This window comes from Calonectris borealis, chromosome 1, assembly GCF_964195595.1.
Source record: "Calonectris borealis chromosome 1, bCalBor7.hap1.2, whole genome shotgun sequence".
Classification (NCBI taxonomy): domain Eukaryota; kingdom Metazoa; phylum Chordata; class Aves; order Procellariiformes; family Procellariidae; genus Calonectris; species Calonectris borealis.
In genome coordinates, this window is record NC_134312.1 from 10038898 (window position 1) to 10063030 (window position 24133).

The window sequence follows — 24133 nt, forward strand, 5'->3', positions numbered from 1 at the left end:
TTCAAAGTTTGCTTGCATGTAATGAAATTTTAGGTAGAAACGCCCTCCTCCTACCCCCTTTGGAGTATGCCCAGAATCCAGAAAATTAATGTAAAAATTGTATTTAAGGTTTATTTTCCATTTTGAATCTAGTGGTTAATTAGAAATTTCTTGTTCCCCATTTGAGTGTGTAATAACCAGAAAAACATTGAAAGTAGAACTAGTTTGGTTTGTGTAATCTGAAATAAATCTAAAACTTTGATTGATAGAGCAGCATAAAGCATAAGAAAATTCACTTTGAGTTGAAAAATGGTATTGGGGGACATTGCTGTTGTTTGATTATTAATTATGTTTATGATATTTGGATGGAAGGGGAGAACTGGAAATTCCTTTTTGATGTACAGAACCTAACCTAACAGATTGTACATACTACTGGAAACATTTGATAAATAATGGTAACTAATTTGAAGTAATATTTAATGTACTGGGCACTAAATATATTCCACACATTTCGGAACCACAGCAATCAGATTCTTTTATCCATGGTGTAACTCCACTGATTTTCATTAGGGTAAATTAAGAGCAAAATTGGGCATCATCACATACTCTGTTTTGGCACTGAATTCTGTGCAAGGAGCGTCAGTGGTTAGAGGAAGTCCCTCCTTTATTTTGCTGCGATTAAAGTGCATTAGCAGAGCTCTGTGTATCTGTATGTGAGCTACACAGACTTTAACTGCAGTCAGTGCTTTCAGCCCCTTGCTGAAATTCACCCCAACCCTCCTCCGTGGATTAGAAGAAACAAGAGCTATCAGAAGAGAGAAGGATGTAAATCCAAGCATGAACTCATCCATTCTACTAAAGTGAAAAGACAATTCCTCAAAGTGCTGGATATGTGATCAAAGTGAAGGGTGGATCCCACTCTGCAAAAACAAATTTTAACAGAAGGAGTGTTGATAGCTATGTCTGAAATTGAAAATATGAGGTCACTGATTTGTACCCATATAAGAAAAGCTGGACACAGTCCATCTAAGCCAGCTGCTATGTAAAATATAATGATTTACCTACAAGCAGAGCTACCCCAAAGTCTACTTGCATCTTATTAATCACAGGACTTTGAAGAGTTGTTAGACAGATAGACACAAGAGTTTCATACATGATTTTCAAGCATAAAAAGACCTTTTCTTGAAGCAGGTCAAATGCTTTTTCCATCATAAATCTGTCCCTGAAGTTCTGAAAACTCAAGTACTACTTATTCTATTTTGCAATTTTGCATATGCAACTAAATTTCCAGGGAAGCTTCCTAACCCTACTGTGCATATTAACTAATTCACCTTAGTAAATAATTTATGCAGTTTTGTATTGTCAGCTCAGTAATAAAAAAAAAAAAACCACAACCAAAAAAGACTTGTTTAATTTCACACTGAATCTACCTCTGCTGGATTTTCCCTTACATCACAGTATTTTAGGCTGTAGAGAGACACTCTCTCATGCAGCCTCTTATGCCAGTGAAAGAATTCATACCTTGACTCGCTGATGGCTGACCCGCTGCATGTTACCCTCAGTCTCACACTGTCTCAATTTTGACATCTAAATCCTTCACGGACCTACCCCATAAGTCTCACTAAAAGTCAGAGGTAACTTGGTTGTCAAATACCAAAGTCACACTTGAAAATAGAACCACTGGGCTTTTTGAAAATTTCTGCTGATATCCCTAACAAACTTAGCACCTCATATTTATTAATTCTTTTAAATGAGCTCACTTGTTTTTGAAGTACATTTGTTTGGTACCTGAAACCATGATTTCTTGAAGAGTTAGAAAAAACTTTAATACTCTTTGCCCTGAAAAAAGTATAGACTTGCAGGAGGAAGGATTTTTTTTATCACAACTGCAACTCCAATACATTTATTGAAAACGTTGTTGCTTTTGACTCCTAATTGTCCATGATACATGTATCGTAAAGACACTGACAGGATTTTGGACTTTCAGGTTCAATTGTTAGGAATTTAGAATAAAGGACAGTGTTGTTAAGAGATGAATGAGAAAAAAATGAACTAATCTTCTCACTAGGCCAGCTTTTCGGAAAAGAATTTTCTAAAATAATACGGTATTTTAAGTAGTTTGTTGCTTAATAGTCCCCAAATATCTTGACAGGTTTTGACATTACCCAGTTAGTTTTATTTTCACCTGAGAATTTTTTTTCAGAAATAATGGTTCTTTGGAAGAGGAACTGACTTTAAAAATAAATAAATAAACCTAAAACTTCTCAAATTGTACTTGTGCAAAAACCAACATGTGGACATTTTCTCTTTGCGTTGAGTATCTCTGACTTTCATTCATTATCATGATTATGACAAAGTATAGTCATATTCCCAAGCTAACTTCAAAGTAGCTTGCCTACTTAGCCTGATGTAACACCCTAGTTGTCCAACATGCAGCTTCACTGAGGCACAATTAGATGAGGAGCAAAATCAATTAATCTTTGCTGGCCTCTTAGCCAGTGGTTTTAGACACCTCAAGTACATGAGTTTCAAGCTAGCTCGGTGTGTCTATACTGCAGCATGGTCAGTATTTTGAGCAAGTAGGTGTGCCTATAGAGCAACAGTTCCTTTCCTGCTTTGCTTTTGTTCTGGGAGAAAAAGTTCATGAATTGGAAATCTGTATCTTGCTTTTTTGGGGAACAGCCAATGAGTAAAAACTGTGCTTTATGCTACACTTGGACCCAACGTTTGGATAGGTCATGCAGAGGATAGGATGTGACAGTCTTCCCATCTCGTCCCCACGTGGCGAAATGAAATACATTTGTGCCCTGGGAAAACAACTATTATCTGTGTTGTTAGTCATTGAAAAGGTGTTCATGCCTCTGTGATATGATATTTAATAAGACAAGGATGGTACTGTTTATAGATAAAGTAATCCTTGAAGCGACAACTACCCACAATTTCACTTTCTTGATAACCAGTACAGGTTCTGCTCGTTGAAGACTAACTTTCCAACAGTATCATACAAATAGTTGAGAATTGATGAACTGCTAACTAGATCGGATAACTGAGTTACTTAATGAATGGGATTTAGCTGGCTGTTTACCTGTGCTAGCTCAGATGGTGCAATTTGGGGTCATGCAGTGCCACGTTGAGCTAACCAAGCTCCCTGAGGATATATTACCCAAGGCAGAGGACTGAGTTAATATGCCTACAGTGTTTCTACTATTTGAGTTAGCATGTTCAGAAACCATTCTCATTAGCTCAGTATTTTGCCATATTATTTTGCCACATTTTAGAAAACCTTGAGAGTTATAGATGTTGTCCTTAACAGCTGGAGGCTCATTGGTACAATGCATCATTTCCATTATTTCTCCTGAGCATTCCTTATACCAGCACAAATGGGAGGTAGCAAAGACGTTACCTACTCAAACCTTAAGCCAGATAAATTTTCCCTTAGACAGATAACTGCTTAGTAAAACCAGATCCTGGTCTCTTTTTGGCATCATATATTTCTGCCTGATTAATCACACACAAAAAAATGTTGTAGGTAATATTTATTGTCTGTGATTTTGTAACAATGTTTTGCTTAAATACCTGTGAAGTTTACAGTTAAATATGTGCCATAACCTTTCTCACAAAGCCAAATTCATGATATGGGATGTTACACTAATTTTACAAATATATGAAATCAAGCTTTACAAGTCTTTGTTTAGCTCAGAGGTTAATATTTCTCATGTTTTATAAGAAAACAACTGAGCAATAGGGATAATCTGGATTCACTTTCAGAGACAAAAAGGACAAATAATGCAAATAATAAAGGGAAAACAGGTTGGCTTTAAAAATCTAAATGTTTTCTGTCTTTGAAATATCATGTGACCCCTTCAATTATTCAAATCAAGAACACTTTAAGGGCTGTCATGTAGCTAAATAGCGCTGACATTAATGAGCTAAAATCTTCTTTCAGTTTTACAGTATAAAAAACATATGCATCAGTATTTTGAAGTCAAAGGAGTCCATGCTTATGCCGGTGCAACTGAAACAAAACATTGGTGCAACATTCCTCCTTCCAAGTATCTGGTTTTAATCAAACTATACTCATGGCCCTCAAGTTTTCTTTGCTGCAGTGGAAGGTAGGCAGGAGTGTTTCATTTAAAATGCTTGGTTTACATCATGAGTGCACTAAAAACTGTTTATCTTGTCCTAGCTACTTCTAATTGATAAATTGTAATTGTCTACATGTTCTTAGAAACAAAAGTTTTACAGCAAAAAAAAAAAGATTCTGTTTTTTTCTCCTTCCAGTAGGGTTCAGTGAAACCAGGTGATTGGCAACTGTTATGATAAGGTAGATGAAGAGGATGAAAGCTAGGACTGATTGAACAGCTGTGAGAGGCTCTGTTCCAATTGTATTTTGATTACTGATAAGATAACCCTCCCTTTTCTCCCAGTGATTTATCTCATTCAGATTACAATAACACTGAATTGCCATCAACAACAAATGCTGTGTAGTTTCAAGTTTATCTGGCTCATAATGTAGCAAAAAACTGAAGGTGCTGATTACAAAAGTTTTCATGTTACATTTCTAAAAATGGATAAACCACTTATTGCACTATATGATCTCATACACTTTATAAACCTGTTTTTTGTTTCATTTCAGATAAAACTGATCACTTTCTGATATTCCTAAGCAACGTAATTCTAAAATTATGTGAAAACATTTTTTTTTTTTTGGGGGGGGGGTTTGATGATAATTTTTTTGTGTCTTTTTTCTTCTGCTCCTAATATGAAATCAAAGGTTAATTGCTAAAAATAATTTGGAAATATTGGAACAGTTTGAATGTTACTAAAAGACTGATAGCCTGACCAGTTAAGGCAAAAGATGTAACAAAACAAAGATTTCTGCAATTTTCTTTTTAAATTTTTTTTTCTTTTTTCTCAGATGAAATATTAAACAATGGATAAATTAGCTGTCCTTTGTTTTAATTAATTACTTTATAGAAGTTTGAATTATACCATAAACTGTTAGCAAGATTCTTATTTTTTCTTAGAGTGGGCAGCTGAACCATTCTCCTCACTAAGGGCTAGATCCTAAGGTCCCAGTGATGTCTGAGGTGTGGATGAAAGAAAGTGATTGAAGTATAAAGTAATCAAATCGAGGATGGAGGGGAGAGGAGGGAGAAGTTATCCTTCAGGCCATTGGCCACATTACTGAGCATTAGACTTGGGATGGGGTCAAGCTCACCTGATTTCAGACACCTGACAAGCACCCATCTGAGTTAGTTCCTGTCAACTTTTATAACATATGGAAGTACCCCACTGAAATATCCCACTGTGTGCATGGCAGCCATTGTCTCTTTCGGATGGGGAATGGACTCACAACAAATCTGGTGTCTTTCCCCTGCTTCTATCCCTGGTTTTGCCAAACACGTGCTGCTGGCTAACGCCTTGCAGGAAGCTGTCTTGATTTCCTGCCAGTCCCTGCCTTTTCCTTAACAGTTTGACAGGAGCAGACTTCACCGTCTACGCAACAATAAAATGGGGAAGCTACAGGGGAGGTTGGAAGTTAAAATATCCACTTCCTTCCTTGCATGGTAGAATTAATATCTTAGAATTCAGCAAATAATCACTCAAAGAGTAATGACTAATTTCTACCCAGGATTATTTAGACAGATATACATGCTGATATACAGAACAGGCACAATATGCATCTGTGTAAGCAACAAATGCATGTGCAAACATGCACCCACCTGATACTCTGTAGCCAAAGTAAAAGCCTGGCGAGAGAAGAAGGAAATGTTCTAGCATGACATTGTGGGAGGCATTGCTCACAATTCAGCAAGATCCTTGTTTGATGGCATAATACACATTGACTCATCTTTTATCTACTGCTAGGAGATATACAGGGAGATCTTATCGCTACTGGCAAAGGAACGAAGGTCGAGAATTTTGTGCAACCAGCAACCCACTCATTTGATTCACAAGCGTGTTATGACGAGCAGAATTGCCTGTATAATCCAGTCACCCTGCGGAGTCACCAGGACAGGGCCAGATCCGAATCCTAGTGAGGGAGCTGGGAGACCTTTCCTCTGATTTTTCTAGAAATTGATATGGCCCTTTGATCCTCATCAACAAATATAATCTTGGCTGGCATGTTATTGTGAAGTCTGTAACAAGAACACAGGCCAAAGCTCACGAATTTTCTAACTTGTTACACAGACAAACTTCCTCTCACTAAAAAGATAGTTTGCCTGGTAGTAGACAAGTAGAAAAATAAGATGGTTTTCTTTTGTTATGTTCTCCTTTTGACAAACTCCTCTGAAGGAACACAGACATAAAACAAGGTTTACAGTGGAATACCAACCATGGATAAAGCAAACCTCAGGATCTGCCTGACTGTATTCATCTTAGCTATAGCTGTGGTTTTCTGGCTTATTCTTTAATGAAAAAAGTGTCATAAAAATAAACCAAATCTACATTCCTTGTGCATGCATATCTCCATGGATTTCACTGCAGGAATTTGGCCCTCTGTGTGTATACATACTGTTAAGTTCCAATTCCATTAGCAAATTAAATAACCATGTATTAAAAGGAAGGCAAAAGTTAGGGACTGGTTTTCTTCTGTAAATTTGCCAGCTTGGTCTGGCAAAGTGAATGTTCTGACACAAGTCAGACTGGATCAACAGAAACGTCAGTTAATAGAAGAAAGACCATGCAGAGTCTACAGAAAGGCACATTGAAAAAGGTCAAATACTTCAACCTTGGGCACTGGCAGAGAAAGGAGAGTAAGATGGCGCAAACAAGCCAGGACTGTGAATTAAAGGTAGTTGAAGTGAAGTGGTTAGTAAGAGAATCTGGCCCACAAACCTTGAGAAACTCAACCTCCGGCTGGTTTCAGTGATCATCACAAGTGAAAATTCATTATGATACGATTTTTTTAAAGATACAGGGCATTTCAAAATGTTAGTTTTGGTCACCTGCAACACTCTCAATAAATGTGGGAAGCAAGCACCAATAACAGAAGCAATGAAGTCTTTATTACTTTCAAAATATCACCACCCATTCTAAATCTATCTCATACAACATTTTATAGATAATACTACAGTCATACTGTACAGCGGTTAGCTTTATAGGGTTCATTCATTCCTGTTCAAAACAACAGGCATGACTACAGCTGAGGATGTGTCAAAAGGAAATAAGAAAATGCTTTCTGAGCAATTACTGAAGAAATGGTACTTGGCTGCGACATCTGGTGGAGTAATGTTACCATCTTTGCAATAAAAATAACTGGACAAAGCATAGAGGAAGTAAAAAAATGACTTTAAGTACAGGCAACCATTATCTATCTGCGTAGGTCATGGATATGCCAAACTTTAATAAGAACAACAGCAACAAAAATTGGAAAAAAAATAGGGTGTGCATAGCAGACAGTATTAATTTCATTGACTTACTGAAGGCATTCATCATTTTCCTCTTGGCATTGCAATGCAATCTTTGTTGTAAATCTTGGTTTATTTTAGCACTGATCAGCCATGTACCTTGCCATCTGACGGATCGACAGAATTGATGGATGTCAGTGCCCTTCTGGGAATGTGCCCTCTCACTGCTGTTTCTGTCATTCTCTCAGCTATAGCCACCGGTTGGATACTGAAAGGACACTGGATAGTAAACACTTTGAAGCTAATTAATTTGAGGAAGTAGAATACTTAATTTGTATTGATTGTGCAAATGCCATTGTTTTGCTCTTCAACAGCCCTTTCCAGAATGTCATATGAAGCCATATTCATCACTGGAGAAATACATGTAAGTTAGAATCAACAGCAGAGAAACCGAAGAGATTATTTAGGTTTTCACCTCTTAGTTGTGATGTAACTCAATCCTAACTGAATTAGTAGTGAATGAGAATCATCAGCACCCAAATGACATTTTTCTCCTCAACCTATATTCTCAACCTCACTCCTAATAAGGAGAAACCTGATTTCACATGATTTGAAGTACACTGCTTGGAATATGCTTAGGCCTAATTTTTTGGGTAATTAACCCTGGAAATGTGGTCATCTCCTGCAGAAGTGAATAATGGGACAGTACGACCAATACTGTATTAAAACCCAGGAGAAATGTCCTAATCTGAGAAAAGACAATGGGGATTTAGCTTTTCATTTGACTTTAAATTGCAAGTTCACAAAGAAACCTACCGGTGTTACCTTGAACATTGTTGCATACTCTAAAAAGTCACAGAAAATGAAAAGAAAAAAAAGAGATATATATTTCCCTGCACAGCTACACCTGGTCCTTTTAAGTTATACTGTGGAGACATATGAACAGTGAAGATGATGATGTAATTTACTCTTGGCCATAATAAACCTTAGACTCCAATGTTATGATCTGGCATTTTTCATTAATATTAGAAAGAAAAGAAAACATCAGTCACCATCTGTAGATGTGAATATTTAGAACTCTGCATTAGCAAAATCATATCAGGCTTGTTTTAAACCAAGTAGCTGTGTGCCTATCTTATTTCCATTTATATCAGTTTTTCATTTGTGTAACATTGACTTCAGCAGACACTTGTCTTTACGCCGCAGTCACAAAGGGCAGAATCATACCTGTGCGAGTTCAAACCAAGAAAGATGAAAAAATTAAAAAGGTTTTTGACAGCTATATTATAAGAAAAATGATCAGATACAGATGACAGCAAAGCATTTCTAGCCAAGAGAGTTCTAAGACAAGTTAAGCAATCAATCATCTGCATCACTCACTATTCAGTGAGTCGACATTCAACATCTGAATCAGTCATTACAATGTAAAGAGAATTAGTAAAGTCTCTAACAAAATGCAAATAAGTGAACTGGAGGACAATACAGTCAAATTCTAGAACTTGGCAGGAAGCCAGAAGAATTATTTTGACAAGACTGCTTGGGGTGATTTGATTTCTTCTTGTTACATTAAAAAAAAAAAAAAAAAAAAATTGAGAACCTAAGTGTCAAGTACAAGTTTTAAAAAGTATTCTGTAATACAAATGTATAGTTATATTTAGCCAGAAATAACAGAATAAGTAACAAAATATAGTTCATGCTCTGACGCTTCGCTACACTTCTACGTAAATTAACTCTTTTTGGTGCTAGTGAGAGCTTTTCCAAATAAGTGCAAAGAATACGGGGGCAAAGCTAGCCTGAATGGTATGCAACTCTTAGTGTTATCTTTACCTTCCACAAATATGTTGCCTACTAATTCTTGTCATTATAGAGTATCAGCCTACTTCAAAATCCACCTGGTATAAGTGAATGGAAAAAATAAGTTTAACATCTCTGGACTACTAAGCTGCAGGTGCTGGAATTCTGTAAAATCATAAGTACCACTGTTAGGTCCAGAAAAGCCCCACCTAACATCTTCCTTGTTCTAGTTAAGATAAAAGAAGGTGAAAAAAAAGAAGGAAAATTAGTTTAAAAAGAAATTTAAGCAGAAGCTTCTGTTTTAACAGCAACTTCACCTTGATTTTTAGCAGTGTAGGGGATGCTATCTTACGCTCACTCATCAATTGGAGTAATGGTGGAAAATGGGAGTGATCTTACTGATAACCAAAAAGTCATAGAAGGTAGCTGCACTGTTAGGCAAATCTTAGACATCTAGGCATTGGCAGCTGTTTTGAGAGGAGTGACACATGTCTTTGGCTGCACATATGGCAGAGCTAACGCAAACGTTAGATGCCTGAAGGCCTGGCTGTGCCCTCTAGCCATCAGCCGTTGGATCCCCAGGTATTCGCTCCCTTCTCATCTGTCCTCATGGGTGCTGTGTGAGGGGCGGCACTGCCATCGATGGAACGGCTTCTGCTCCTGCTCCTAAAACTGTGTGTTTGCCTCCATACATCACAATGTCAGGGCTTGAACAGTGTAGGATTTGTCATCCCAGGGAAAGTTTCTTATCGATGACTTACTAATGCTGCCATGCCTTGAAATGATAGAGATGGTTTGGCTTTGGTCCGAATATGAATGTAGGTAGAAAGGAATAAAGAAAGAGTGTTTTCACAAAAGTTGATACTAATATGGTCTGTATTATCTTATGGAAAAAATATTTTAAAGCGGTTTCAGGAAAATGTGTATGTCTTTGTTAATGTTTGTGAACAGCTAAGAGGACTCTGTGACTCCTTGTACTTAAAAAACCATCCTGTCCTTGGCAAGTGCAATGTCTCTGTGAGGAGTATGAGAACCAGAAAATTATTCTTGATTTTAAACAGAAGCAAAATTACCTTCTCTAGTTTTGTTCTTGTGATGGATAAATACACAGTTCCAAGCAAGGGAACAACATGCTGCCTGTGTCAGTAAGCTGGAAAGGTAATAATACATTAAGAATAGATTGTACATGTTGTTTTATCTCATCAACTCATCATTCTTATCCCTTTTCTCATAACTTACAGATCTGTATGAAATAGTTGTGTATGCTGGAAGTAGGAGATTTTGTGTTTAATGTGTTTTTTATCAGCTGGTCATCCTCATGTTTATCCTTGTAAATCTCATTGATTGAACAAAATTGAACTTTATCCAATAGTTGATGAGTTACATGCATATAATTTTACCACCTAAAACCTCATACAGGATTTTAATTGATTTCACTGATGTTTTGACCTTTCTTTGTGTAGAGCTGAATCTCACAAGCAGTTTGGGCTTGGCTACTTGAAATAAAAACATTCATGGGCCCAGGTACATAACGCTTTCACTGGTTTCTGCTCCATAAATATAAATTCCTAAAATGAAATCCATACAAGGCAAAATATAAGTCTGTATTTTACTTGACCATATTAACAAGGAAAATATTACCTTTATGTTACAGAAATGTTGGAATCCAACAATATAATCAATTTCAACGGACTAGCTAATAGCTCCAGTTACCATACTTTCCTCTTGGATGAAGAACGGAGTCGGCTGTACGTTGGAGCAAAGGATCACATATTTTCTTTCAACCTGGTTAACATCAAGGAATATCAAAAGGTACTTTCATTTCTTTTTTGTATGATGTAAATATATACTTTTAATGTTGCAGAAGTGTTATTACTCAGCCTATATTGGGCACTGTATGAATTATGTAGTAAGTGTTTGGATGTCAGGAATACTATTACAACAAAAATATTTGCTCACTCTATGAAGAGAAATTTATAATGAGCCTATAACCTATGACTGTGTAATCTACAAAACTTTCTTCAGACTATGAAAAAGTAAACGATAAGTGAATAATCCAGCTATTTCCCAAACAAGACATACTTTCATGTTTACTGCTAAAAAACCCAAACAACTCTTATGACAGTTTACACAAAAAGGCCTTATTACTCTGTATTTGCAGGTAAAAAGAAGCTGTTTGGGAGACCGAGTGTTGATTTCTCTCCTTTAATCCAGCACTTGTAGGCACTCTGCTTCTGCTGCTTTCAAACCAAAATAGATTCAGCATTAATAAAAGAGGAATAGGTCCATAAAAGCTTGTCATTCTTGATGGAGAGTATAATTTTCCAGTAAAAGTTGGTGACAAATTAAAAGCTGACAAACAGTTCAGTGATGTTCTTTTGTTGGAGTCTAAATAAATAATTTCATTTTTCACTTATTTTAATAAGACAAAATGCTAAAAAGGTAAACAATGGGATGGAGGTTTGATTTGTTACATTTAAGCATTTTGATGGCACATTTTAAAATCCAGAGAGTACCCTTTTATGAGAGAGATATTGCTTCAATACTCAGGGATTTTTTTTCTTGGTGTTCCTGACCTTTTGCCCGTTTGACTATTAGCTTCCTAAGATGATAGCAATAAATACCTTGTGTTTTCTGTTCAGAGGGAAGACAGGCTATTCATTTGTATTCTCTAAGGAAAAAGGATAAAAGGAAAACCGGGTATTTTCTTTTCTATTCTCTTTAGAGCAGCTATAAAGGAAACTAGCTATTTATTTGAATTCTCTCAGGGATTGATAGCTTAATGTGCAAAACATCTGGAATAATTAAAGGAAAGAAGGTGTTTCCATTGCAGAAAACAGCTCTGCAAAATGGGAGGAATTGTATCTTACATACTTATGTATTCAGATACCTTTAGAACACTATTTGAAATTATATACAATTATCACTATATTAAATAAAGAAATGCTGTTGATAACATGGAACTGAATGTTGGCCTCAGACTTAAAAAACAGACTTAGACTTTAATTTTAAAGTTAGACTTTAGATTTGAGAATAGACAAAAGGTTTAAAGAATTTGGGGATCTGCTTATTAAAGACAGGATGGTCACTGAAGAAACATTGATCAAAATCACAATGCAGCCAACGCTGCATTTCAACTCGAACTTCACCAGTTGTTGTTTCCACCATGTGAAAAAGAACTAAGGTTCCTGTCTAAATGCTGATAGCATCATATGACTCCAAAGGAGCACAACTCAAAAAGCCCAACTTTCCAGTCTATTAAAAATTATTCAAATTACCTGACTTTTAAACCAAATTAGAGGAAAATATTGTGCTGTGAGAATAAGGGAAAAGAACATCTAGCCATTCATTTTATGGATTAGAATGCTGGTTTGCATAATATAGAAATCTTTGCCTAAAACTTGAACTGAACTTGAACTGGTCCTTTTGGGAGATCTGAGAAGTTTGGTTAATGTTTTTCAACCTAGTAAATTTAAAATTTCACATGTGTCTGCACATTTTAAGCTGAGAATAGAAACAGGAAGCAGCAGGAATCCTTTGAGAGAGAATGTGCTCATAAAATTTTCAGCCTTATTTTATAGACTTAAGATGTTCGATTGCTGTTTGGATTTCATTAAGGTTTAAGAAAATTTTGAATTTAAAAACGTGATTGCAAACTATATTTTCGACCACTTCTGTCATCCATATTCATTCTTTTTTCTTTTCTTCTTGAATACTTTGCCTTTCACTTTCTTTTAACAAACTGTATTGAACAACCAAGGCTGTAATCTAGACTTATGGCCATTCATATTGCATTATCTGAGGCTCCCAAATGAATAGCCTGGCATTTTATGGGAAGATCATGTTTTATTCTATATGTAATTCCTAAAAGCTTTTCAAAAAAACATGAATAATTGACTGTGAGGGTCTCTGGATTTTCTCTGTATGAGGTGAGATCCATTTTCTGCTAAGCAAACACTACAGTAAACGTAGATTTACTTGTGTTAGGGTAGCTCTATAGGAACTGCAAAAAAATTTCTATTTCGATGGTGTGATACTTTTCAAATACCATGGCTTCTTTTTTACTATTTAACTACCTAAACCTAGTAAAAGAGTGAACTAGTAGATACACTGAAGAGGCAAACACCTCATTTCTGATGCTGTAACTCTAACATGAGATTGCATTTCACATAGATCCGATTTATTGTTAGTAAGCATCTGCAATTTTTTGCTCTCAGTCTCCATTCCATTACATCAGATTTAAAACAGCGCAAGAACACTCATTTAATAGTCAACCCTCTTCTTGTTAGTATTCAAGATTCACTGCTGAGATTCACAATACAGACTATATTTCAAGACTGTTTTTGCTGTGATTCCTATTATGTCTATTTTGCTCCTATCATTTCATTTCTTTATCGACAAATTTTATGGAAGAAAAGGAAATAAGGAAAAGAATGGGGAAAAGAGAAAGACATGGGTAAAGACATGCTGTAGCATTTGGTCTGCAATTTGTGATTATCGAAGCATGAAATAACACAACGTGATTTTTGTTCTGTGTCTTTAGATTGTTTGGCCTGTATCTCATTCCCGAAGGGATGAGTGCAAGTGGGCTGGAAAAGATATTCTGGTAAGTACAAATCTTTTTAGCATTTTTCTTTCTTTTATAAAATGTTGTAAATATTTTATTATGTCTTATTGTGTTAATTCTTAAAGTATTTTTCCTCCTCTGTAAGGTCACACATCCGATCATAATTTCAGTCTTGAGTTATCTCAGCCTTCTTATTCAAAATAATGAAATTTTGTCTTTATGACCAAGGGTTTAAATTTTTAAATGGGAATCATGCAAATGAAATAGAATTTATCTACTAAAAAAAAAATCAACAAGAAAGAGAAGGTAGGAAAGACATGAGAATGAGAAATAGTAACCCCTCTATAATTGTCTCCTGATGTCAGGATACATAATATTTTGTCCTATTTTCACCCTGCTCCAGGTCCCAGTCCTGGAACAGTGAGTTCCAAGAAGTGCTTTCACTTTGTGGCATTTCACTGGAGTCAGTGGGTTTCCCTGAGCTCTTTTCTGTATGGAGTTCACAGCAAAATTGAGGTCAAAGTGTTTTTAACATTCTGCATCAGTTTTGGTGCCTCAGGAAAGACGCTGTTACACTAGGCATAATTTTCTGTACATTTTCCCTCATTCCTGCGTATGTCTTATCACCTGTATTTATGAGGTAGAAGAGACATAGCCAGTAGCTTCCAAATAATAATCATTCCACACTGATAATAACTGTCTTCTTTATAAGAACAATATGGGAAATGGGAAGACAGGGCTGAAGAAGGGAAAAAAAGATAAAAAATACATATATGCAATAAGCCAAACAAATACTTGCATAGCATAGCCAAATGGGAAATCACTGTGGTTGCCAAGGTATAACTGAGAGTGGAACTTGGCCCCGTGTGTATATGCTATTGGCCTGATTTTCAGAGATGATTCTGTAAAATATTCATAATGCCAACCATATGCCTCTAGAGAGCTCCATTTGAATAATTTCCTAGGTCATAATAAAAATAGTTTCATCAGTCTTTACCTAGGCCATAGAGGACAGTTGTCTTCATAAAAAGCCATTTGGGAACAGTAAAGGTGGATTAGGTAAAAACTAAGAAATATGGGCTAAGCTATATATGTGAAAGGATAGCTAAAGTGCCAGATACTTGGGCTATCTCATTACATAGAAATAATACATTTAAATTAATCCATCTTTATGTTCACAAATAATTTTCAGGAGTACATTGCAAGGTGAGGACTAGAATATCTGATATTCAAGGTTAAAAAAAAGAATAAGGCTAGTGTTAAATGTCTGAGCAAATTAACTAACCTTACTAACTAACCTTGATCTTATACCATACTAAGTATTATGATATTACATTAAGTAGATTTTTTAATAGCTGGGGTTGAAACCTGGAAAATTAATAAGAGATTCAGCACCCCGACTGAAAGTATACTCTTTTATTTTTTAATAATTATTTTTAGAAATTCACAATAGTAAGAAAGAGTATGTTTTATACATTGCACTAGGCTGATTCCAATCCATTCATTGTAAATAGAGGCACTATTATTCTGGAGTGATCTGGGAAGTTCAGGTCCCCATTCTCTGACTGCTGTAAGCTTGAGAGGACTATTTATGCTAACTACTTTATTCACCTTGATTCTTTTGCTTTCTGTGATATTAAGGCAGCTACACCTGCTGATCACAAGTAAAAGGTGAAACCAATACCACACTCCAATGCTGTGTGTCCCTGGCACATTAGCTGCCTGCCCTGATCCTGTGCATTAGAAGCAGCGCTCCCATGAGCTGGTGGAAAAGAATAAGGCAGAACAGGAGCACAGAGTTCAGGACACAGTGCAGCCCAAACTGAGGGTAACAGTAGTACAGCACACTGTGGCTAGAACCAGATAATTTGTTTTGAAAAATATTTTTCACGTATAGGGCATGTTGGGCACGGTTTTGCTTACTTTTTTTAATTTTTAGGTTTCTGTACTAGTGTGAGTGAGAAATAAAAAAAATGCATAGGTCATATTTAATGCGGGTCCAGTTTTGGTAGACAGCTAGAAAGATGGAATATATATCTTGGTGTGTTCAGGTCAGGTCTCATCTTTCAATATTTACAGCTACCTATTCTTGTCATAAAACAATACATTACAAATAAAGTATTTAATGTAACTGCTTTAACTGTATCTACAGATAAAGATTACAGATCATTTAAGAACCTTATTATTCCTCCCTCATTTATTCCTTAAAGATATTGTCAGTACCTTGGGAGTGTGAAATATAAAGGCCATAAAAATAACTCAACAGACTCTCATTAGAGGGAACAAGAGAAATAGAGGACAAATAAAGTGACATATAAACCAGACTTGATTTAATATTGCTTTCAGCGTGTACCACAGCTAAGATATTAGATAGTTTTCACTTGTGAGGGTTCAAAACTTTCTACATGACAGTCTATACTTCTACACTGAGGTCTTTTTTAAAAACTTTGTTTTAATTATTGACCTCCAGGGGAAGTCAGTGCTGAAAATGCGAGTCCCCACTAATAGGCCAGGTGCACTGCAGCAGCTGCAGCGCAAGCATAACCCCGGCTCTGCCCCGCTGCTAACCTCAGCTATGACCTCCGAGATTTCCTCTCATAATTATAAGAGGTAATTTACTGGCGTTTTCGCTCCTTCGGAGGGATTCCTTGCACTGATGCTGTCAGTCATGCCAATCTAGGCGCAGCAGGTTTGTAGCTCGGGACAGTCCACACGGGATTTGAGGAGGGCGGCCGGCTTAGGCTGTTCCCGCTCTCCTGATATCCCTTTGTTCCTTAAGCAGTCATTTTCATTTCTGTTTCTTAAAGGGCTTAGTATATGTTAATTAGTTAAGCTTTGCTCACTGGATAGGTAGATAAACCTTTTAAAGTATGCTTCGGATGTTTTTTTTATATGAGTAAGCTGAGAAGAGAGGCTGAAAGACTCACCCCAGCAATGCAATACTTACTTACAGCAGGACTTCTCTGATGGAAGTTAACTGCTACGCTTTCCCACAAAATACAGATTTTTTTCCAATAAAATCGTAATTACTGTCCCATGCAAGTACTTAGTATTACAATATATTTCCATTTCCTCAGTATAGAGTATCACAAGCACCAAAATAACATTATTCATGAAAAATTAAAGACTATAAATAACAAGTAAGATATTTGCTTATGTAATTCAACTAAATGAGCAATTCTGTAAGGATTTCTTGCTATTCTGGACTTCAGCCTCTCATTTGATCTATTCCGGTTGCTGTAAGTCCTGTGAATATTTCTCACAATTCCTGACCAGACCTTGGTAATGATCAAAGAAGACAAAATCTCTACAGAATACTTCTCAGCTTTTATACTGAACTTACAGTGCAGGCATGCTGCTAGTCATATCCCTCACTAGTGAGTCTCAATATTTTGATTTTAAGATCTCACAGGCACCTGGGACCCAACAGAAACACATGGCAACCTCTGCACTGCATATGGGTTAAATAATAGGTAACTGCAAAAAAAAAAATGTGCCTACAATTTCAGTCTGACATTCCTGGCATGTTATAAAGCAGCAAAGCGAAGCTTGGGTGAGTTACAAAAGTTACCAGAAACACTAGTTAGTTTTGCAGGTAGGGATAGGGTAGGGACAGCTTCTTGGCTGGAAAGCTCATCTAGTCCTTAAACTATTAATTTACTATTGTTTTAAAAGTTTGGGCTGCTGTTTAGTCGATATATCTCTGCACTAGATTTGGCTGAGGCACCATAGCAGCAGTTCATGTGGTACAAAATTAATCAGAGAAATCCCTATTAAAGGTTATGATAGCTTTCTGCAACTTGAAAGCTTTAAAGATGTGTTTCTGAAGGGCACCTTAGGATATTATTTTCAAGTGTGATTTGACTATCTAATTTATTTAGTCACTTTTAAAGATCCCAGCTCAAATTAAATTGTTGAAATGGTCCCTTCTGGCCTTGACATGTATAAATCTTGAAAATTTTAATGGGTACTTTAACAAAGTCACATAGGACAAGCTATATGATGACAGATACTATACATACTTTCTATGCTTACTCCCTGGATGTTTCTGGTGAGAATTAAATGTTGATATATAAATAGATACAAAGAGTACCAAGTACTTTTACTTGGTACCAGCGAGCTTCTACACGTGTTCTGTCACATGAACAAACAGGTCCATACAGAGAGTTACACTTTTGTGTCATTTCCCTTAACAGCTAAACTGTATCAGCGCAATCGTGTGTGTATTAGCACTGACTGTATTACAATTCATAGGAGATAGACATCTACTTGGGCTATTTAGTTACCATTAAATTTTACCTGGTTATTAACTCTTACCTGAATTCAACTGCGGTTCACTTTTTTATACTTGATACTTCTCTTGGTGGTAATTTGGAATCACTGTAGCTCAGAAACCTATTCCCAGTTAAGAAGAAGCGAGACTTTACACTACACACGACATAGCTATATTCTGTGCACACTTCTTTGCATTTAAGTGTGGCTGGCACTTAATTATTGAGTTTATGGTTCATGCAGGTAGAATCACATGGCTGTAATTTAATTCACCATCTCATTTGTTACGATAATACTTAATTTAAGCCAAAATGTTCATATGCCATCTCAGTTTATGCTTCCTTTAAAATTTTCCAGCCCCTCCCTAAAACATAGGAAGATTACCAATTCCATAAGCTTATAGATCCATCAGTGTGCAATGATTTAATTTGGAAAGCAAGAAGAAAAAGAAAAAAAAAGAAAAAGTGGTGTGTAACTTAGCAAGTGTCCCTCAGCCATATCTGGTGATACTTTGGAAAAACAAAGTTGGCAATAAATGAGCACCATTCCCTTTCACTCATTTTATTACTGTTGTTGCCTTAGGGAAAATAGAAGAACATGGAGGCAGAAAGTAAATGTAATTCTTTTCATCTGTTATTGTAAACAAAGATCTGAAGAGGGAATCTGAAAATTAAATATACAATGCTGGCTGGATCTAGAAAGCCTGCTTCTAAATTCATCTGACAGGCACAGTTTTTCTGGTCAAATTACCTCTGGCCCTTTCTGTCAGGGTTCTTCCTCTGGAGGACATCTACAGCCAGATTTCCAGCTTTTTTATCAGCAACCCTCACCGCCACCCCCACGCCTTTTCTGGCTCCCTGTCTCCAGCACAGCTCCTTTGACAGAGCCTAAAGACTCAGGACCCCCATCCAGGCTGGGGGAAAAGGGAAAGATCCCCTGGGAGTAGGAAGGGGTAAAGTGAGCAAAAATCCAAAGCAATGGACCTCCAGTGGGGTTAGGGACAGAATTACCTCTCAGTATTACCTACTACAAGAAGAAATGTGACTTTTGAGTTGTTTGTAGACAAATAGTGTCACTGCATATCCCTTTCACCTCTACCAGCTGGATCAGTTAATATGCTGGGATTATTCGCTTGAGGCCTGCCCACTCCTGAATCATGTCCGTAATCTTTAATGTTGGGCATGATTTCCTACCAAAGCATTTCTTACCATTTATGAGATGAGAGAGTGAGACATTTTGTGTGCTGCTTTAATATTGCTGCTGCGTAAAACTGCTTTGCATAGACTACAAACAAAACAGAAAGACACATAGGGGAAAAAAAACCAAAACAAACCTACAACCCCTTCACTTAGAGGTGAACTGAGCTTGGTAAAAAAGAAGTATAATACACTGGAGTCTTTCAAAGTCCTGTGGAGCTCTCTAACAGAATTCTTCCCCCCGGGAAATTCTGGCTGCGCTAGCTCCAGTTCTTGGATGGACCCCCACAACACACTCACCAGCATAAAGCCTCATTTGTGGCTCTTAGTTCAGATGTTGATCCTACAGCTTGTGTTCATTTAAGCATTTGCATATATTTCTTTATATGAACTGACCAAGGCAAATCAGTTACTGTAAGGTAATAACTTGTGTACTTGTACAGAGGAAGAATTAAGTTGGCAGTTGTTCAGATTTTCATATTTTACCCACTAATGTATCATGGGGAGTCATTTAAGTCTTTGAGTATGGGGAACAAATTGATATAGATCAAGGAGAAAGCTAATTTTCCAATTTTGGGCTTATTTTTCTCTTTATAGGTGTGACTATAGAAATTTGCCTCTGAAGGAAACTTAATATTCATCAGATTTAATGCAGTCTTGCAGAAATGTTTTCTTTGTTGTTTTTGAAATACAAAGTCACAGAGTTAGCAAAGGGGAAGTAAAGGAGAAATAAAGGAAAAATCGTTCCCAAAATTATGGGGTTTAATTTTTTATCAATAGGTGTTCCTCATGAGCCCTAGTTTGGACTTGGTAAAGTCTGAGAATTACTTTTATTTATGGCTGAGTTACCACCTATTGCTATTTCAAAATTATGTTGGGTAATTCCTTGTTGAGATTTATTGCATCCCAAGATGGACAGAGTAAATTTATTCTTTGTACGTTTCTTTGCAGAGAAACACATTAGCTGGATAACTAGTAAAAATGATCGATATGTTTAGTCCCTGTTTTCTTTCAGGGCTTCAGTATGAAGCTCATGAAGTCAGAGAAAAGCCTTTCTCTTGATGCCAGTCACATCATCTTTTTTTTTTTTTTTATGAATTTGCTTCACGTTTTTTCTATTTTAGCAAACAGACTGGTTTTTTGTTGGTTTGGTGTGGTTTAGTTTTTGGGGGTTTTTCTGTTGCTTTAGTAAAAGGAAGGCTAGTTTAAAAATTAAGGATAGGTCTATTCTGAAAGATCACATATCGCAGTTCCTTCTATACTCAAGATGTGGTCACTATGTCACTATTAAATTAGTCCACAACTGATTTTCTTTCTGTAGTGTTGTTACTTACATACACCAAAAATAGGTCTACTAAATTCCTCCCTGCTGCACACAAGTCTAAAATGTTTTCTTTTTTTCTTTTGTAACAAGTAAAATAACTAAATACTAGTTAAAGAGAAAATTCTTAAAATAACCTAGGAAATAATATGCAATTATTTCTTATGTCAACGCGAATGCTTTGTTCAGTTTCCACATCTTCATGTCAACAGAGGATCCTTAAAAAAAGCTTTTTAATGTAAAGAAAGTTTTGTATTCTGAAGATGGTGGAAGAAGAAAAGTAAGAACAGTAAATAAAGGGAGAATCTATATCTTTTGCTCTTGCTTTTGTTTTTTTGTTTGTTATTTTTCTTCTTCTGAGTGATGTGATCTCTGTTGGATCAAATCATCTATTGATCTCTTTTTCCCTTGGGTAATTCCTTCCCGATTAACATCATCCAAAACTTCAAGTTACTATGCATGTAACATGAATATAAAAAACCAAAACCAAACCAAAACAAACAAAAAAAAAACAACCCACAAAACCCAACCTAACAAAAAAAACCCCAAAACCGCTCAGCAAACTCTCATTTCAACAATTTCACTTTGGTGTCAAATTTTTACTGAGTAGGAATTTTAGGCTTCTACACTTAAGGTTTCTCTGTTCAGCATCTCTCTGTGGTGTCAAAATAGTTTAATATCCACACACAAATTTCCGGATTCTCACAGTAAGGCACATGTAACTTCATAGTCTAGCTTACAGAGTATGTTTATTTACAGGCACACATATTGCTAAGCAACTGTCCCTTATAGATGCAACAGTCTTTGCTTCCTTTCAACACTTCATGGTTTTACGTTCACTTTCAACACAGAAGTTTTGAGTATATTTATCTTAGGTGGCTGTGAGTGGAAGTCATTCCAGGAGATGCCTGCAATATGCTGAATAAAGGCAAGCTGAGTGATATGGAGTCTAAGTGCTTTATGTGCCTACAACAGGCTTGACAACCTGTTTGTCTGAAATACTCCACCCAATTAGCAGGTGTTGATCCTATTCGGAAAGGCGGGGTGTAATCTGATTTCTCCAGGAGACAGGTGATTACCCCACCCAGATAGAAGAGATAGACAAGAGAGACTCTTCAGATCTAGACTGTGGTCGCAACTTAAATTGCTGCTGGGCTTGGTGAGACTGCTTGAGCTGAAACCGAGCAGTATTGTTCATTTCTTTGCTAATAAAGCCATGCCCAAAATGTGGGACAGGTTTACTCTACAGAGCAAAACCAATTTTGTTTTAAAGTTATGGTCAGAAAAGAACCGGCTTCTGCTTGACCTCAAGGCTTCCCAATGTTTTGAGTTATTCCTGAAATACTCTTCTGTTCCTTAAGTAAATTCATTCTGTGCTGTAGGAAGTACATACTACTGAAAAACAACAATTCAAAATAAAGGAAGCTTGCTAATGCTCATGGAAAGGTTTAATATACAACAATCATGCCGTGGCTGCAAAATCCTGAAAACCCACTTCTTTGCTGGACTGCATCCGCAAAAGACTCTGGTTTGTCTTGTTAACTATGCATTAATCAGATGTACAAAAATATGAGATGGTCATTAAATCAGGTATTTAGTGTTGCAGCCTTTTCTTGGCATCCCTCTAGCTGTTCACAGGTCCGGAACAATTATTACCTGCATCTGCTGAATGAAGATTTAAGGACTGGAAACACGTCTTGTAATTTGAACATACTGAATAAAGAAAAGTTTGGAGAAATTTTACTTCCGAAGATCGCTAGGTCAGAGGGTTAGTGCTAATGACAAAGATTTGAAGGCCTGATGTGTTTAGTCTGTGCAGTCAAGGGAGGCATCTTTAAAGCATGGCTTCAAATGACTTCTAATGGCTTTCGGTTTACATCTGTTTTCAGGACAGACCCTAGGGAGTATCCCACCCGGCTTAGCTACCTCCATGATTGGCAAAAATGGTAAACTCTGGGCCAAACGACCAAGTACCAGTAGTGACCACCAGATTTGCAACTAGGTAGGTAGGCAGGCAGGGAGACATTTTGTGTTTCACCCTCACTAACACAAAGGAAGAACCAGAGGAGCTTTCCATCTACCGTGCAAGTGTGATGACAATACAACTGTTTGCTAATATGGCATGCAGTTTTGTGGCTTGAAGGAATCAGCTTATATCTGCTTTTTTTCTGTGGCTTTTTTTTATCATATACTTTGTTAGTTGGCTTCTTTTTTCCTGTCTTGATGCTTTAATGTTTTAAATTCATGCAGACATCCTGCAACTTGAGTAAACTATACATTTTAAATATTCTCATGAACTCTTGTCATATCAAAAAATCAGAGAGATAACAGGCATAACTTAATTGGAAAGATAACTGGAAGTACAGTAAGCTGTACTAGGCAACCAAAAATGTCTTATCAGCCCTCATCAGCACCTTCAGTCTGAAATATCTCAGGGCACATCTTGACAGCAGAGGAAAATCTAAATATGGAATTAATCAATGGTTCCTCTGTAATGTTGGCAGTGGTCACCATGCCTAAGAGCAATATCACTCCTGACATCCAATATAAAGTCCTCTAGATCACGATCCAGTATAAGGGGCACTGGATCTGGGGATCTGTCAGCTTCTTCAAAGCTCTGAGGTGGGAGGACAAATACAATTAGAATTCAGTCCACAAAATAACATAGATTTATAAAAGAGACTAGGTATTTTGTTTACCTAGACATATTCTAGGTTTATAGTGGATTGGTGTGTGTGTGTGATGCAGTACACGCTGCTTATAAGGCTTTGACTAATGGGGATATAATCCCCAAGAACCAAGTTAATAGAAATCCCTTTCTGTAAGACAGACCCCGATACTTCAGCTGCTTAACTTCACTCAGCACTGCAGACTGATTCTTTTTCAGAGGATAGGACTATAAAACATTGATCCTGTTAATTGCAAGGTACAATAATGACAAAACAGGGATGGAAATGATGTTATTGACCCAAATTGCAAGGGGTACACAGTAGTAAATCATAGTCTGCAAATGTTTTCATGCCAGCTGGCCTCCCCCGCTCTAAAATCATACACCTGCCTATACAGGTTCAACTGGAAGGTTATCTCATTGAGTACAGGTGCCAGGCATCAGTTCCCCACCCATTAAGGGCTGTACGAAGCTGCTAGTACTCGGGGACTTTTACTGCCAATGCAGCACTTAGCACAGTAGCTTTGCATCAGTGTTACCAACTAGTTTACTCCAATAAAATAAAATTTAAAAAGATCATTGCATTTTAACAGGACTGGAATAATTTGCTTTGTTCCATGGCTATTCTGGGCCTGTTGAAGCAGACTGTGCTCTTTTACCAATGTTTTTAAGTGCTACTGTAATAGAAAGAGGGGAACAGTAACAATTTTTAAATAGTCTTACTGCATTTTACAAAAACTTGCACACAAGCAGCAAGAGCTGTGAAAGCATATGCCGTGTAGAGCTCACCCCGAAGAGGACTTCCTTGCACATACTTACTGACATGCTGAAGGGTTTCAGGATCTAGCTGAGAATCGATCATCTGTGTACATGGCAATCACATATATTTATTGCACTAACACTCCAGAAATATTTTCCTTGAAACAATGCTGTTGCATGCTGAAAAAGATACATAGCCGATACAGACTGAACTGATTGCAG

The 24133-nt window shown here is 36.8% G+C and overlaps 1 protein-coding gene across 1 annotated transcript in view; it reads left to right on the forward strand.

Annotated features, from left to right (window-relative positions):
• The window catches only part of SEMA3A (semaphorin 3A), a 170274-nt gene that overhangs the window by 37939 nt on the left and 108202 nt on the right, over positions 1–24133 (forward strand). The window contains 2 exon segments of the mRNA XM_075144381.1: positions 10783–10940; positions 13672–13734. Coding sequence (XP_075000482.1) covers positions 10783–10940; positions 13672–13734 — 221 coding nt within the window.